Consider the following 18,093-nt stretch of genomic DNA (forward strand, 5'->3'; position numbering starts at 1 on the left):
GAGTAGCTCCACTGAAATCAATGGAGCTATTCAAGATAGTAAAGATTAATAATGTGTAAGTGTGTGTTTTTTCAGAAACAAAGGAATTTATTTTGAAGACAGGATCTAATAATAAAGACCGGAAGCAGAACTCATTCCATTAGAAGGAGGGATTTTCCATTTAAAGTGCAGGCAGCTTCCTAAAGCAAAGGCCATACACCCACGCCTATCTGATCCCACTTTGCAGAAATCATACGTGGCGCTGACGAGGGTTGGGGTAGCTCAGTGGTTTGAGCATTGGCCTGCTAAACCCAGGGTTGTGAGGGGGCAATTTAGGGATCTGGGGAAAAAAATCTGTCTGGGGATTGGTCCTGCTTTGAGTAGGGGGTTGGACTAAATGACCTCCTGAGGTCCCTTCCAACCCTGATATTCTGTGATTTGCTCTGATAAAAATATTTTTTAAGCAACCACTATGTTTGGCTATATACAGATGCATCTTCTAATGGACACAAAATAGTTCTGTTTGATGCTTCTGTCCAAGTATCTGATCATGCAGCCATTACTCAGACATGTAAGGGATGAAAGATCTAGCACCAAACAAGTTAATAATTCTACCATTTTGTTGCTTCAAGTCTACTATGTAGATTAGTTATATTTCGAGTAATACACTTTTTTTATAATGGATGTGGAAGTCATGTTGCTTTGACACATGCACATTCAATATGATAAACCAACTACTTTTCTTTGTGATTAGTTCACTGTAAAATGCAGTATCCTGACACAAAACCATACTCTGATTTTCTCCTGTGTTTTGGAAATACAGAACATTTTTAAACAGAGGCGAAGCTTACAAATATTTAATGCAAAGCTCCCAAACTGTCGCATTATTACTGAACTGTTATAATTGGGAGGTTACCCCCAGAAAATCAGAAAATTAAAAAACATTATTGATTTTCAAAGAAATCAGTATTTTACATTGCAAAAATATCTCCACTCATTTAAATGGTAGGAAAACAGTGATTCATTTTGATGTCTGAAAATCAGTATTTCCTAGTTTTTTTCTTGACCAGCAGAATTCACTAATGAGCAAGCAAGCTTACTTCCTCGCAGCTCAAAAATCTCTCCAATCAGCATGAAGCATGGCTCAGCAAGAGCATCTCGTTTACCATCCACTTCATCTCCATAGTCTGACAGGTCACTATCCTCTTCTACCTCCTCCTAAAAGAGCAATACAGGTACAGTATGGAAGAGAGTTGTTAAGGGATATTAATTTTAGAGCTCATTTCCCTCCCAGCTACTTAGTTAATGAACCTGAACTACTTCTCATTTGTAATGGAGCAAAATACTAATAATTCTGTTTTTCCTATGATTTGGTTTTGGTCTTGACAGCTAAGAAATGTATTCTAAAATGTATAGTCTTTTCCAAGGAGTTTTATAAATAGTACAGATCTCAAACAGCTCCAATATATCATTATGAAAACAGTAATAAAGAGAAATATTCCTAGCCTAATATATTTGAAGAACCTGAGGAGTGACCTAGAATAGAAAAAAAAGTTACATACGGAGAGCGTTTCCTCTAGAAATTACAAATCAAGGAATAAAGTGAAAAAACTCTTTTTTAACAAGTGAACATGTAACATGCAGCAAGCTTTAATTGGTGCTAGTTCAGGTAAAATAACAGCAAATATGCCTAGACTGTGCTCTGGGGCAATAGCTGAGCTGTAGTATACACTGAAAGCTTGGGCTGTTTCGGAAGAAGCACTGGTATGGGATCCATTCACAATGGCCTTCCCTCAACTTTTTTGAACCAAAAAAAGGAGTACAGAAAAAATATTATATTCTGCTTTCTCCATCCCCTTCCACCATTATTCTTTCCTTCCATTTAGAATCAGACTCATAGACTATCAGGGTTGGAAGGGACCTCAGAAGATCATCTAGTCCAACCCCCTGCTCAAAGCAGGACCAATACCCAGACAGATTTTTGCCCCAGATCCCTAAATGGTCCCCTCAAGGATTGAACTCACAACCCTGGGTTTAGCAGTCTAATGCTCAAACCACTGAGCTACCCCCCTGTATACCAGCTACATGGCTGGTAAAACGAAGGTAGCTGGGAGACCAAGGGAATTAGCCAGCTGAGTTCACCAGCGGAGGAGGACAGGGAGGTAGAGCTGTATGTTGGGTCCCCCCGACCCCATTTCTTACCTTAGAGGTAGTCTACAAGGAAGGACTTGCAATGGGAGGAAAACAGCCTGTTGCCAACACCACTGCTAACTCTTCCTCTGCCTGCCCCTGTGGTCCCACTCGCAACAGACAGGCATAATATCACCCTGAAATACTTCCACCCAGGCCCTAGTCTCAACTTGCTGGGAGTGCAACCTGCATGTCCCTGCTGAGGAAAGCCAGCAGGAGGAACTGGTGTCTGTGGTTGGAGTCCCCCAGGAAGCATATAAGAGCTGCAAGAGGAGGTGGCTCATCTGCATAGCATCCCGGAGCATAAGGACTTCCTTGGCAGGACACACATGGGACAGAGGATGCTCTACAGCAGCACCAGCAGAGAAAGGAGAACTGGCTGTTCTATGGGGAAGAGACTGGCTGCTGGTCATCTGGGGCAATAGATAGAGTGCCACCCCCACCTAGGCCCCCTGTCCAGTGAGGTCAAGAACTTGTATGCAGTACTGGCAACTCGCAGGGAAGAGCAGACCCTAATGGCTGAGGAGGAGCCACTTGTCCCCAAAGCTGGAACACCCAAGAGAAGGCAATAGAGTACTGCTGGTTGGGGACTCTCTGCTGAGGGGGACGGAGGCAACCTTCTGCTGACTTGACACAATGTCCTGGGAGCCCACGTCTGAGAAGTTACAGAAAGGTTGCTAAGGCTCATCCATCTCTCTGATCACTACCTCATGCTGCTCATCCATGCATGCAGCAATGATACTGCCAGGTCTGACCCTGAGCAACTCAACAGTGACTACAGGGCTCTGGGAGCAAGGGGAAAGGAGTCAGGGGTGCAGGTTGTGTTCTGATCCATCCATCCAAGAGTTCAGGCAGGGAAAATTCCATCCTGGAGATGAATGCATGGCTGCACAGATGGTGATCACAGAATATCATAGTTGGAAGGGACCTCAGAAGATCATCTAGTCCAACCCCTTACTCAAAGCAGGACCAATACCCAGACAGATTTTTTCCCCCAGATCCCTAAATGGCCCCCTCAAGGATTGAACTCACAATCCTGGTTTTAGCAGGCCAATGCTCAAACCACTGAGCTATCCCTCCCCTGGTGTCAACAGGAGAGCTGCGGTTTCCTTGACCATGTCATGTTGTTCTGAAAATGAAGACTGCTAGGAAGAGAGGGGTCCACCTGACCAAGGAGGAGAAGAGCATCTTTGTGCACCAATTTGCCAATCTACTGGGGAGGGCTTTACACTAGGTTCTAAGGGGGCAAGTGACAAAAGCCCATAGGTAAGAATAAAAAAGGCAACCTTAACAGAGGCTAGATGTTGACATGGGGGGGCATGGAAAATTATAATAGGGTCATGGGAGCAACAACAGGGAAATTAGTGGAGGAATCTGCTCAGCATCATAAATGTCTATACACCAATGCACAGAGTATGGGGAATAAACAGAAAGAACTGGAAGTGCTAGTACATAAAATAAATTATTACTTAACTGGCATTACAGAGACTTGGTGGGATACGTTTCATGACTGTAATATTGGTCAAGAGGGGTACAGTTTGTTCAGGAAGGACAGGAAGAATAAAAAGGGAGGTGGTGTTACATTATACATCAAGAATATATACACTTGTCCTGAGGTCCAGAGGGAGGTGAGAGTCAGACCAGTTGAAAGTCTCTGGCTAAAGATAAAAAGGATAAAAAATAGGGGTAATGTCATGGTAGGAGTCTACTATATACCTCCAAATTAGAAAGAGCAGGTGAATGAGGCATTTCTAAAATAAATAACAGAAATATCCAAGTTTCAGAGTGGTGGCCGTGTTAGTCTGTATCAGCAAAAACAGCGACGAGTCCTTGTGGCACCTTAGAGACTAACAAATTTATTTGGGGATAAGCTTTCGTGGGCTAGAACCCACTTCATCGGATGCATTTTGGAAATATCCAAAATGCCAAGTGGTAATAGGGGGCTTTAACTACATAGATCTCTGCTGGAAAAGTAATATGGCAAAAATCAAAAGTTCCAGTAAGTTCTTGGAGTGTACTGGGGACAACTTTTTGTTTCAGGAAGTGGAGGAAATAACCAGGCAAAGAGCCATTTCAGACTTGATTCTAATGAACAGGGAGGAATTGGTTGCAAATCTGAAGGTAGAAGGCAATTTGAGTGAAAGTGATCATGAAATGATAGATTTCATGATTCTAAGGAAAGGATGGAAGGTGTGAGAGCAGAAGAATACAGAAAATAGGCTTCAAAAAAGCAGACTTTAACAAACTCAGAGAACTGGTAGGTAAGGTCCCATGGAAAGAAAGTCTAAGGGCTAAAAGGATTCAGGAGGGCTTCCAGTTTCTCAAGGAGACAATATTAAAGGCACAACAGCAAACCATCCTAGTGCAAAGGAAAGACAGAAAGAATAGTAAGAGGCCAATACGGCTCCATCAGGCGCTCTTTAATGACCTGAAAATCAAAAAGGAATCCTAACAAAGTTGAAACACAGATGAATTGCTGAGGAAGAATACAAAAGAGTAGTACAAGCATATAGGGGCAAAATCAGAAAGGTTAAGCCACAAAGTGAGTTACCCCTAGCAAGAGTCATAAAAGGCAATAAGAAGAGGTTCTTTAAATCTTTACGAGTAAGAGAAAGGCAAATAAAAGCACAGGTCCTATACTTAGTGAGGAAGGAGAGATTGATGACATCAAAAGGCTGAGGTGTTTAATGTGTATTTTGCTACAGTCTTCACTAAAAAGGTTAATGGTAATGAAATACTCAACACAATTAACATTAACAACAAGAGAGATGGATTGCAAGCCAAAATAGGGAAAGAACTGGTTAAACAATATTTAGATAAGTTAGATGTATTCAAGTCAGGAGGGTTAGATGAAATTCATCCTAGGATATTTAAGGAACTAGCTGAAGCAATCTGGGAACTCTTAGCAATCGTCTTTGAGAACTCATGGAGGATGGGTGAGGACCCAGAGGACTGGAGAAGAGGACCCAGGGAATTAGAGACTAGTCAGTCTAACTTGGATACCTGGAAAGGTACTGGAAAAAATTATTAAACAATGAATTTGTAAGCGCCTAATGGATAATAGGGTTATAAGGAATAGCCAGCATGGGTTTGTCAAGAACAAAGCAAGCGAAACCAACCTAATTTACTTCTTTGATGGGGTTACTGGCCTAGTGAATAAAGGGGGACATTATATATCTTGATTTCAGTAAGGCTTTTTACACAGTCCTATATGATACTTTCATAAGTAAACTAAGGAAATGCTGTCTAAATGACTGAGAAGGTAGTTGCACAACTGACTGAAAGACCATACTCAAAGGGTAGTAATCAGTGGTTTGCTGTCAAACTGGGAGGACACATCTACTGGGGTCCTGAAAGAGTCAGTCCAAGGTTCAGTACTATTCAATATTTTCATTAATGACTAATGATTTAGGTTAGCTATTAGGAAAAACACTGTAAAGATAAGGGTTCTGAAGTTCTACAAGGATTCCTCCTTTGGAAGCCTATTCCAGAATCCCCATCTTTTTAAGTTTTTAAGAAAATGTTGGAGAAACACCTGTCAGGTTTATTTGGTCCTGTCTCAGTACAGGAATTTGGACTTGATGATTTATCAAGGACTCTTCCAGCCCTCCATTTCTATGATTCTGTCTTGGTGTATCTTTTGCTTTGTCTTTTCCTCCATTTTTTTCAGTCTCTGTTATTTTTCCACCCCATTCCTCTTCCTCTCTCATTCCATTATGTTCCTGCCTTCCTTCTCCCATGTTGCTTAAATCTCTTTATCCTTCCATTTCGTGTGTGTGTGTATATAAACTTACTGTATGAGAACCCACCTGACTTGAACAACACTTTGCACCTTTTGGAAGGTGGTGATTTGGAAGGGTCTCAGGAAGATCAAAGACTTCGGAGGCACTATTTAGCTATGCAGTGACCATTGCCTCAGAGATTCATACCAAACTGCATTCACTGTTAGAGGTAATGAACTGATCTTTTCAGCCCCACAGAGTATTTATTCTGAGTTAGGGAGTGCTCTGGCTCTGTTCTGAGGCACAGAGAAACTGTGGTACTGGAATCCATGGAGCTGCCCTGGTGAGTGCATGCACAGGCACAATCCAAGCTCTTCTTCCACAGCCACGCAGTGGACCTAATGCAGTTTGGTTGCTTGGGGGCAGGATTGGAGGAGCCTGCGCAGGATAACGGTAGTGATCAGTACCCCTCACATACTGCAGAGCCAGCAAAGGGCTACCTGCACATGCCCATGTATCAGGGAGCAGAGGCGGAGCCAACTGGGGGAAATAAGAGAAGCAGGTCTGTCAGCTCTGCCACCAAACCAATCTACCAGCCTTTGAAGTGAGTACATTGGAACAGTGAGGGTTACTGCCAAGTCAGGAACCAACAGGCATTAGATGTCTGGAAGAGAGGGGAAAGGACATTCTTAGAAGAGGAGCACTCAGCTCTGGAATTTCCTCCCCCCCGTGGTTTCAGTCTGTGGATCTGACAGTTTCAGGGGACAATGTGAAGCCTGTTTCCCCAGGCTTTTTTTCTGACAAGTTGACCTAGCAGTGTAAGGGAGGAGGAAGAGATTATTTGTTGTTGTTTGATGTTGATGCTTACTAACAGCGGCATTTTGTGAGGGTCTAAGTGCTTAGATTATTCTGTATGATGCATATTACAGTACAGCCACATAGGAGAAAACAGTCCCCATTCTGAAGAGCGTATAAGCACATTTTATAAATTGAAAGAAGCAAAAATAAATTTAAAGATGGTGTAAGAGAAAAATATTTAACTTTTGCCCTAGCCAACTAAAGCTTTTTTCTGTTACATATAAAAACTACGTGAATGGTATGAAAGAGGGACATATGGTGAGGAGGATCAGGGCCAATGAATTTGGATCCTTTATTTCTGGTTGTCTAATTTTAATACTACATAGAAGAAAACCACGCTGATGAAAGGTACATATAGAAAATTACATGGAGGATGTGGAGAAGCAGAACAAAAGAAAAGGCTTTGTATGAGAGAGATATCCCTCCACACCCCACTCTGGGCTTCACGATCACAAGACAGCAGAGATACCCCTGGACAGCTCTACAAAGGCTTCATATTTAAGCATCTGAAAGGTCAGATATTTTGCTAGCAAAGAGTGTCCCAGGCTGTTCGCATTTCATTAACTTGGAATATGCAGTCTTTACCATTGTCTATATTATATATTTTCCACAGAGGTAAAACATGTTTTATTAGCAAACTGCATTAAATTTAGTAGAGAGCTTTAATATCTCACCACTGGTTTGCTTACAGTAAACTGAAAAGCATCTTTGCAAACACCTCCAGTATTAACTACCATTCAAATGTGTTGTATTAGCAGCTTATATTGGACAAATATTTAGATCTAAGAAAATTACTTTTCTACCACTCACCTCTTGATGAGGAAAGAAATCACCAGGAAGTCTTTCCAGAAATGATGACAGTGAAAAAGCAGATTTCTTTCCTTGCACATCAATAACTTTGAGGTGCTCAGGAGATGGGCTCAAAAAGGCATAAAGTACTTCACTCTGACACAGTCTTTCATCAGAAAGCAGCTTCTGTGGAGAAAACAGAATGAAGAAAATTCACAACATATCAATTCCATATGAATTGTTTAAGCAATGAAGTGCAATAGACTCTTCAGTACAGCTGGTTAATACACTAATCAGGTGCATAGTGAGACTAACATTAGTGAATAAGGGGAGTGTGCACCACATCTTAGAGAGACTTGAATTTTAATAACATTTTCTAAATAAATAGCATTTTTAAGCATTTTAACGAGATGTCCTTATGCCATGCAAATTAGTTTGTAGAGAATTTGTTTTAAAATTTTATGTATTTAAACGTGGAAAATTAAAACTACTATAAAAATGGCATTGTGGAGTTCCAAGCTCATGGTCTCACAATCATTCTGAGATCAAACTGACTTACCACTAGAGAGATGGCTTTTCTAAATGCCAATGCCACAAGCTCAACATGGGATCTAAACTCAAGATGCATACTTTTTGGCTTGTATACCCTCTACCCCCAATAAAGACTTAAACACAAGGACTGACTCAGCTCTCACACTGGTAATATACTAATGGTTACAATGGATTTACTCCTGATTTAGGCCAGTATAAGTGAGAGGAGTATTAGGTTCATTGATAACAATGCTGGTAAAATGATGAATAACCCAGAACAGAATCCAGGTTATCTTGGCTCTGCAGTTATTTGGTAGTAAAAAGTAATACGTTTTAGACAGTAAAATACACAAATATGACACACAGAGGAAATACACAGTGAACATTTGTTGAGTAAGGAGGAACTGTTTTTATATAGTCACTTTTCGTACAATGCCCATAGTTCCAGTAAAATTCTAATAATAGCTTTCCCTTCTGTTAAGGCTTTGCATGTGCTTTTGATTGTCACAGATTGTTGCCAGTAATTCTTTCCCAACTAGGCACTGCTATAATTGCCCATCCACTAAACTCTCCCCTGTAGTCATGCCCAAGTGCCATTTTTATTTTTCACTGGAAAATACAGTTTGATTGCCTCAAACTATACTTTCTCTACCTAATTTACTTCATCTGCATGGAAACCAGCACAGAACTAGCTGCTTTGCCTGGTCTGTGGGTGTGGAACGAGGGAATCTGGAGCAGAAAGAAGATGCAGATAAACAGGATTGGGTACTGAGCACCAGAGAAGCAGCACCAAATAAAGGGGGTTTCTCTGACCATTAGCAGCTGGGAGTGAAGGGAATCTAGAACAGCAGGAAACAGAAAGGGACAAGGGGACACAGAAGGGGAAAAAGAAAGTCTTAAAATTTGATGCTTAAAATCCAACGTGTTTATTTAAGGATAGTACAGTACCCAAAAAATAGATTATTACATATCTAAATGCTAATTGGGTTTCATATTTCAATACATTTCTGCTACTTCTTTATGATACCTTTGAAAAGCACAGCAATGAAATGGCAAACATTCAGAGTTTGAAATCCTATCTCCCATTTAAAAAAAAAGTACATGAAATATTAATGGTGCTCAGCTCCACTTTAGCAACCTTCTACTTTTGAAAAAGAACATTATTTCACTTCCTGAGGAAAAACATACCTTGCTGTTTTACAGCAACTTTTGGTTGTATTATAGTACCTGGAATACAAACAAAGGCTGTCTAGGAAAAAGATTACTCTAAAATCAAACAATTTACTTTTCATATAAATGAATATGCTAGTTTAATTTTTCCTGACTCAGCAGTGGCCTATTAGTCTCTGAACTTCAGAATCTACAAAAGTTTTTCTTAATTGTTAAACAGTCTGCTTTAAACAAACAGCAATGTTAAACCAAGGTGGCCCTGAAAACCCTATCGCTGTATCTTTAAATTGTATAACGTCTTCTGTTTGGTGCTACATGAAGCAAAATACAATTTCACCTTTGGGGGCAAAATACAACCACTTCAAAGGCTGTCCTATCTAAACCATACCTTCTATTCATTTATTTAGATTTAAAATAATAATGATGCCTAGCCAAGGCTCTAGGCAATCTAATATAATTAATCATACAATACATACTATCAAATTAAACCTCAGCAGCACTGAAATCGATTCCACAGCAATTTGGCCAGCCAACCACCTGTTCCCTTCACCATCTTGGAAGCACACCTTCAACCTCCTTCTGAGACCCTATTCAACAGGTGTCTTTTACGGCATACCTGGAAGGTCACCATATTCAAGCTCTATAAAACCAAATGAGGGAGCAAGTTCCAAAGTCCTGCCAGCAATTCCCACCTTTTACAACAAAGAGAACCACCCCAAATGCCCTGCTAACCACAGCTGTGGCAGAAGGACACAGGGAGAAGTGGACCCTAAGCTAGGCCAGTCCCAGGCCATTTAGGGCTTGATAGTCTACAGGTCACGACCAATGCCTTAAGTTCTACCTGGAGACCAATAGGCAGCCAGGCAAATCCCAAAGCACTGGGGTCACGTGCTCTCAGTGAGATGTCCTGCTCACTAAGCAAGCCATACATTCTGCACCAGCTTCAGCCTCTGAATGGCTGTAGGTGTAGTCCATGTAGACCATATTACAATAATCTAATCTTGAGGTGACACAAGCATGGACACAAGTGGCAAGGTCCACATCAGAAAAAAGAGGCTGGAACCTCCCAGCCAGATATAGATGGCAAAAAGCTGACTGGGCCACCACTGTACTATGATCTTCAAACAGCATCTTGGCATCTAACATCACCCATAAGATATGAGCACTATTAACCAATGTCAGACATACTCTCTCAACCAAAGGGGCTGATATTACCTCTGCCATCTCCTCCAGCTGCTTCCCCCAACCCACCATCATCAGCTCCACATTAGCTGGGTTCAGCATCAGCCAGCTTGCTCTCAGCCATGCCCTACTCTCAACTAGACACTGGCTGAGGTGCTGAACTACATCAGAAGAGAAAGAGGCAAACAGCTGGATGTCATCGGCAAAGTGAAAACACTGAACCCCATGCACCCTTATTAGCTCTCCTAACAGTCCTATACACACACTGAACAGGAGAGGTAACAGAATGACTCCTTGTGGCACTGCACACTTGAGAGCTTTTCGGGAAGGGGAGATTGCCCACAACTACCCGGTGAAATCTCTCCAAGAGAAGAGAACATAATGAGTGTCTGAAGTACAAACTTTCAGAAATTCACAGAAGAATGAGTGGTGAGAGTTCTCCCTGGTCCTCCCAGAGTAGGAGGCATAGGTGCTGACTCCGTGGGTGCTCTGTGGCTGGAGCACCCATGGGGAAAAAATGGTGCTCAGCACCCACTGGAACTTTGGAAAGCTGGTGCCTGTGGCAGGAGGAGCAGTGACTGCAGCACGACCTTCTAAACCAGTGGTCTCCAACCTTTTTACGACCAAGATCACTTTCTGGATCTAAGGGCAACCCAGGATCTACCCCGCCCCTTCCCCGAGGCCCTGCCTCTTCCCCAACATCCCGACCCACTCACTTCATTCCCCTTGCACTCTGTCATTCGCTCTCCCCCACCCTCACTCACTTTCACAGGGCTGGAGTAGGAGGTTGTGGTTTGGCATAGGATGCAGGCTCTGGACTGGGGCCGAGAGGTCTGCAGTGTGGGAGGGGGCTTTGAGCTGAGCTTGGGGAAGGAGGGTGGGGTGCAGGGCGGGGGGTGAGAAGTGCAAGCTCTGGGAGAGAGTTTGGGTGTAGGAGGGGACTCTAGGCTGGGGCAGGGGGTTGGGGTGCAGGAGGAAGTATGGGATGCTGGCTCTGGGAGGGGGATCAGGGCTGGGGTACGGAGGGAGTATAGGGTGCTGGCTCTGGGAGGGGGGTCAGGGCTGGGGCTTGGGGTGCAGAAGGGAGTTTGAGGTGCAGGCTCTGGGAGGGGGCTCAGGGCTGGGGTGCGGCCTCCCGCCGGGCAGCACTTACCTCCGGTGGGTGCCATGTAGCTAAGGCAGGCTCCCTGCATAACCCAGCCCCACACCGCTCCCAGAAGGGGCCAACATGCCCCTGGGGAGGGGCAGGGTGAACGTGGCTCTACACACAGCTCCTCTCTGCAAGCATCGTCCCCACAGCTCTCCCAATCAATGGGACTGTGGGAGCAGTGCTTGCAGGCAGAAGCACTGCGCAGAGGGTGACCCCAGCCCCCAGGGCTGCGCTGGCCCCTACCAGAAGCAGCGTGGGGCCAGGGTAGGGAGTGTGCCTTAGCGGTAGCCACACTACACTGCTGGAGATCGTGATCGACTGGGAGATCCTCTAGGATGGACCAGTTGATCGTGATAGACCAGTTGGTGACCACTGTTCTAAACAGTGCTTGAAGAACAGTACTAAAGACACAGAGATAGGATTTTTTTCGGAAGATTGGGAGAAAATGTGTCACACACTTATGCAGACAAGCTACTGTGGATTCCAGACCCCAGCAACACAGAACAGGGGAAGCCAGTTTGCTGCTAGACTCTACAATGAATAGAATGTTTAAGAGCATTCAATCTTTGTTTTCTTACCTGTAAGAAGCTATTTAACTGGTTCTTGGACTTTTCCATGAATTTCTGATCTACAGATTTGAACGGCAGCTTACTGAGAGAAGGCAACTGAACTTTCTTTAATGATGGAAAACACTGAGCAGAGAAAGGACAAAACAGATTACTCCATCACATTTTTAATACACATATGCAGCAAAAAGGCAGAAAGGGATATGGGTATAAATGGAGATGGAATGACATCCCCTAATTTTCCTCTCCCTTCCACACCCCTCTGAGTGTCCTCAGGAACTCCTTCCCTTGCCCACCCATAGGTAACATAGGTCAGGAATTCTTCCTTTGGAGCCCCATCACTACCAATCCTATGTCAGCTAAAAGAGCTGCTTCAGAATAACATGAGGCATTTTCTTTCCCAAAGGGCTGTCAAGCCCTCACTTGCCTTGGGAGCGAGAGACCAGGCCTGGAACTCAATAAGGGGCTCATATGGCAATATAGAGCAGAAGCCACTAGGACACTGGATCCGCTCAGCAAACACAATTCATTATTAAACAAGAAAAGGCCAAGTACACACTTCTTTGCAATCTGTCAACAAGTGCAAAAATTGGATACTAGAAAGAAATCTGGGTCCAAAAAGGCAAGACACTGTAAACAGCAGCTGGTCTGAAAACACAGTAATGAGGAATAACCAGATTCTGAAATATTTAGATGTTTTAGAACAACTGTTTTCAAACCTTTTTTCATTTGCAGAGCCCTAAAAAATTTCAAATGGATGTGCAGGCCCCTTTGGAAATTCAATCTGCGGTCCACAGACCCCTCCCTTAGAAGTCTTAGACTGAAAACTGACTGAACAGAATTCAATTAATGGGCTGGCATGGCATTTGACATAGCATGAGAAATGGCACTAAACTGTGGGCTTCTATGGTAACGACAACACTTCCGGGTTTTGACCTGTAGTTGTGCGTATTTACACACTTTTTATTGATCAGAAAAACAGAATGGTTTTTCTGGGAGCTGAAACTTTATTTTCATAGTCAGCTTTCACTGACCTCTTAGACATAGTCTGCAGACCCCCAAAAGGGTCCATGGACCACAGGTTGAAAACCACTGTTTTAAGCAAATGAAAAGTGCAATTTAATGTAACTAGACATATAAAGGAAAGCTGGACAGACAGTGTACAATACAGAGAGAGGGCATGCTATATTATTGACCAGGAAACAATATGTGATAAGGAGGGGCTGTTATAAAGAAGGAGTAGCAAACAATGAGTTAGAAGAAGCAGGACAATAGATAAAAAAGAGAGAGGAAGAAAAGGAGAAGAGGCGGAGACAGAAAACCCATCCTGCCACGAACAGTGTCCATTAGTCATAAAGCATAAGACACAAAGGCCAGCTGAGACACTGGGAAGCAGCAGGTGTGTCATGGAAGTCCAATTAAATTGACAAGGAGATAAAAGGTTGAAAGGAAGACTGCAATTAAAGCAAAAAAGGGTGACATGGGATTCAAATTTACCATCAAATTAAGCCTCTTCCTTCCACTCTTCATTTCAGATGAAATAAACTGCAGCAGAGTGATTCCCTCCACAAGTTTACTACTGGAGCACACAGACGGAACCCTAGAAAGGTTCCAGGCCCCTTCCACTAATATTTCTTCCCCCATCCCCTCAAATCCCCCCTGCCAAATTGGCAGCCTGTATGCACTCTTGCCTACCCCCATTTCTGAAAATGATCAGTCTCCTATTGTCCCTTTTAAGCACCACTATCTCCACCATGTCTTTGTCCTGTTGCTTCAGTAAATTAGCCATCCAGAGGTATTTGTGAATCAAGAAGCTAATAACCTCAACTTTGGAGTCCAACACCAGAGGTTTATAAACCCATTTCCATCCAACTTTGATACAGTTTTTCCTTACAACAGAATCGGTTTCTTATACTTTCTAAACAAAGGTTTCATATTTAAGCTATTTTCTATATTTTCCACATAGATTAGAGGTGGCTATGGTAACTTTCTTTTATGTATTTTTTTTCCTGAATGTGTGTCCAGTATTTTAAAAGATGAAAAACCCCACTCACACAAAAAAGTATTCCTACCTCACTGAGTTTTCGGTGTAGATTCTGAAACTCACTGAGCTTTCTGGGAACTCTCCAGTTCTTAGTTTCAGCTCCATCAACTTCTTGTAAACTCACCATGACAAAGTAGCAGGGCACTTGTTCCCCATTTTCTTCTATAACCTTGGGGGTGGAGAGGGAATGTATATTACTGAGATAGTAAATAGATAGTAAAATGTTATAAAAATTAACTTTCATATAGATTCATGATCCTCGCCACAGTTTCATTCTTTCTGCTGTAGCATAAAGGCTTCATACCAAGCTTTGGCTTATTGGAGTAAATTTGACCAGGATACTGTGGGTCCTGCAACTTCCCCCGTTAATACATTCATCTTCACTGATTGCCTTGCAACACCTCCTACATCAACAGAATCCATTTTAAATCTCTTCTTGGGACACGGTCACTCGGCTTTTACAATTTTCAGAGTTTTTTTCATGTTAGATTGGTCTCCTTTCTCCTTCTCTGGTGACAGGCATACGTCCTTCCATATTTTACTGTACAGGTTTTAACTTTTGCTCTACCTTCTTTCCTAAGCACCTTATTGCTGCTCCATGGGTCACTCCTGTCACTCTAAAATTGTTAAAAAACCATTCTGTGCAGAGAGGGAAGGGAGGAACTGGGGAACCTGCTCTCACATTGTTTCGATAACCAGAGTCTCTGCATTCAGGCTCAATTTCATTTTAAAAAACAGTGACCTCTCCTATTGCTTACCAGTACTTTATATGCTTGGAATTTTCTTGATTAGTTTCATATTCTTCATGGTCTCTCTTTTCAACCTTGTCTTCTCTCAAGATATAGACATTCATATACATAAGCCATAGCAATCCTTAAGATGAGGACTGTGCTAGCCGGGGTTATCGGGTTGCCATTTCTGTTCTCCATTCATTACTTGCATTTGAGAGTACTTTTCACACATGTATAGCTGCCTCCCATTGCAGGCTCTCACATCCTTTAAAACTATCAACGAATGAAAACTTAGAAGAGCTATGTGAAGTATGTGTTATCAGATGGGGGAAACTGAGGCAAAGTGAGGTTTAAAGCCTCTCTCAAGAATACAGAGGTGGTCTGTGGCAATGCCAAGGATCAAACTCAGATCTTTAAGATCCTAACCTCAGGTCTCAACCAAAACTTCACTTTTTCTCCCCAGTGCAATACAGTTTTCTTTAGAAGACTGGCAAATGGATTAACAGAGCAAAATAAGACAAACAGCTCAAGTATGAGGCCCTTTCCTTACTAAATAAGCCCCTAATGAAATCTATATTTCCAACGTACAGTACTGAAGATATGATGAAATACCAGATTAAAACAGATTACCGCCTGTGTTTAAAGATCTGGATGGTACCATACAAGGCACATATTTTGCCTTTTTTTATGTCTGTAAAGAAAAATCAGTAACATAAAATGTTTGTCTTAACTAGATTACCTATGGAAAACAGGCTGAAAAGGAATTATAGCACACAACTCTGAGACCATCTTTCTGAAGGAAGAGGTCTTCATATATTTTGCTGGCATGGGTTTGTTTTGGCTTTTTAAGCAATTTTGCTCGCTAAGGAGGTACTTTCTAATTAATTCAATTACAGTCAGGATAAACCATAAAATTCAAATGACGACAACATCCATGGGGAGGGTTGTAAAAGTCTGGTCATGTCTATTTATGCTAGTGGTAGGCAATTCTAACAGTCGGTATACCATCACTGTAAGTGACATTTCATTAAAATGTGTCTCCTTATAAACTTACTTATTGTTGTAATATGCTCTTCCTGGGCTGCACACAGGACCATTAAGAAACGCAGCCTAGTGCCGAATGTGTACAACCCTAATAACTGAGCATTTCAGTGGCTCCCAATGAATTTCCAGATAAAATTCAAGGTGCCAGTTTTAATTTATAAAACCCTACATGGTTTCAAACATAGCTACCCAAGGGACTACCTTTCTTTCCCATGCCAGGCTTCCACATTTGAGATCAGCAGAGATGTTTGATCTGAAACTCCCGTGACACAAAGGAGGAGAAACTGGTGGCAGGGTGTTTTCTGTGAAAGTCTAACTACACAGTCTTTTCCTTACTTGGTCTGGCACAGCCTGGATTTGTGCCTTAAGACACATTCAAAGCCTTTCTCTCACATGGATTTATGAGGTTTGGGAGATCAGATATGGAGGGGCTCATGGTAAATGATCATTATTAGTGACTTTCCTGCATTACACATTTTTCAAAAGACTAATCACTTGCAGAGATGTAGGCACATCTGAATAAAATTACCAGCAGGTGGTGATCCATGGGGAAATTATCTCTACCTGTTACTTTAATTATTCCTTCTTGGTGACCTTTTAGAATATATTCAAAGCAGGGAGAAAATTTTAAAGCTAGGTCTTCTAAAATTGGCCTTCATTCTATTTTCAAGTTATTATTCACATGGTTCTGCACAGGGAGAACAACTATTAAATGAAGACCTAAGTTTAAAGTTCACTCGAGTCACCCATATGAAATATTTGATAGCTTTCATTATCCCTTTTTAGCAAACGGAAGTTATGATCATTTGAAGTACTTGTACATTTGCTATTTTGGACTAGCATGTTACCTAGCAACTAGGCAGCACAATATTTCACTGGACTCTCTATATATTTAAAAATTTACATCAACCCTCCATTGAAATGGAACCACAAATGGATAGAGGTGAACTATGACTAGAATACCAGACTTCTTATTTTAAATGCAAATTTACGTTCACCTGTAGTGTTTTCACTTTTATGATTTCCTTTGTTAATTTCCTTTTTATAATTTAAAAAACCCATCAGAAATAATGAATCCTAAAACAAGCTAGAAAAACATAATGAAATGAAATTCTGCACCATTTCATGGTTTTTGCTATATTATTATTTTGAATTTTTGTCCTAAAATTGGGGCCTGGAAGCTTGAAGGCTGTGTTCAGATACCACAGTGACGGGCATAGTATTGAGAATTCACTGAGAATGGCAGGGTACTCTCAGAATTAGGTATAAGGCTGAACTCCACAGCTCCTTTCATGACATACCCTACTCATCCCTTCATCAACCCAGAGTCATTGGCTTAAATAAGAGTTTTTCACATTACACATAGTTAGCTATGGAGAAGAGGACTGACTCAGCACTCCGTACCTAAGAGATTTAGATGGTTTCAGACTCTTAATTCTTCTCCTACGACAGTTATATGGCAGCCACAGGACAATGAAAAAATCATTATTGCAGGCTGTATGGTCTATCATTGAACATCTAGTCCAGAAAGAGCAAGAATTTCTCTCTTCTACACATGCCTTTGGGCACGAGTGCTCCCAGCCTCTTTCTTACAAAAGAGGTACGTCTCAGCTGCGGTGTGGGCTTCAATTTCAGGCACCACATTAGTAAACATTACAAAGAGTTCAGAGGAGAGTAATGAAAATGAGGAAATAGTTTAAAAAACTGGTATTTTCAAATCTACTGCATAGAGGACCTAAAAGAGGCATAATATCTACAAACATATAAAGAAGTGTTATGAAGTCAACAGGAACCAATTACTGCACAAAGCAAGTTATGGCTCTAAACTGCAGTAAGGAAAAATTAAATTAAGTATCAGGGAAAACTTTAGAACTAATAAGAGTTACATAATGGAATAAGCAGACAATAAAAGGCTGTTGAATTCCCGTAATTAGAGATATTAAGAGCTAGACATCCATCAGGGATGATTTAGGAATAATACAATTAGCTTTGCCACTATGCTGAAGGACGAACTTGCACGACTCACTAGAAGTTCCTTCCAACCCAAGCAATTCTCTGTAAAAACCCACCTGAGCGGCAGGACACTGAACAACGAGCTAATGATTAGAGCTGAGTGAAAGTTTGAAAAAATTCAGAA

General features: G+C 41.8%; 1 protein-coding gene across 6 annotated transcripts in view; it reads right to left on the reverse strand.

Annotated features, from left to right (window-relative positions):
• SNX25 (sorting nexin 25) overlaps positions 1-18,093 on the reverse strand; it is a 148,740-nt gene that overhangs the window by 18,153 nt on the left and 112,494 nt on the right. For 4 of the 6 annotated variants that reach the window (XM_030564032.1, XM_030564031.1, XM_030564034.1 and 1 more), the window contains exons 12-15: positions 14,210-14,350; positions 12,150-12,263; positions 7,560-7,724; positions 1,080-1,197 (exon numbers count right to left, since the gene is read on the reverse strand). In XM_030564032.1, the coding sequence (XP_030419892.1) occupies positions 1,080-1,197; positions 7,560-7,724; positions 12,150-12,263; positions 14,210-14,350 (538 nt within the window). The remainder of the gene's footprint in view (positions 1-1,079; positions 1,198-7,559; positions 7,725-12,149; positions 12,264-14,209; positions 14,351-18,093) is intronic. The other 2 variants (XM_030564035.1, XM_030564036.1) reach the window with 1 other exon arrangement.

The sequence above is a fragment of the Gopherus evgoodei genome, chromosome 5, assembly GCF_007399415.2.
Source record: "Gopherus evgoodei ecotype Sinaloan lineage chromosome 5, rGopEvg1_v1.p, whole genome shotgun sequence".
Classification (NCBI taxonomy): Eukaryota; Metazoa; Chordata; order Testudines; family Testudinidae; genus Gopherus; species Gopherus evgoodei.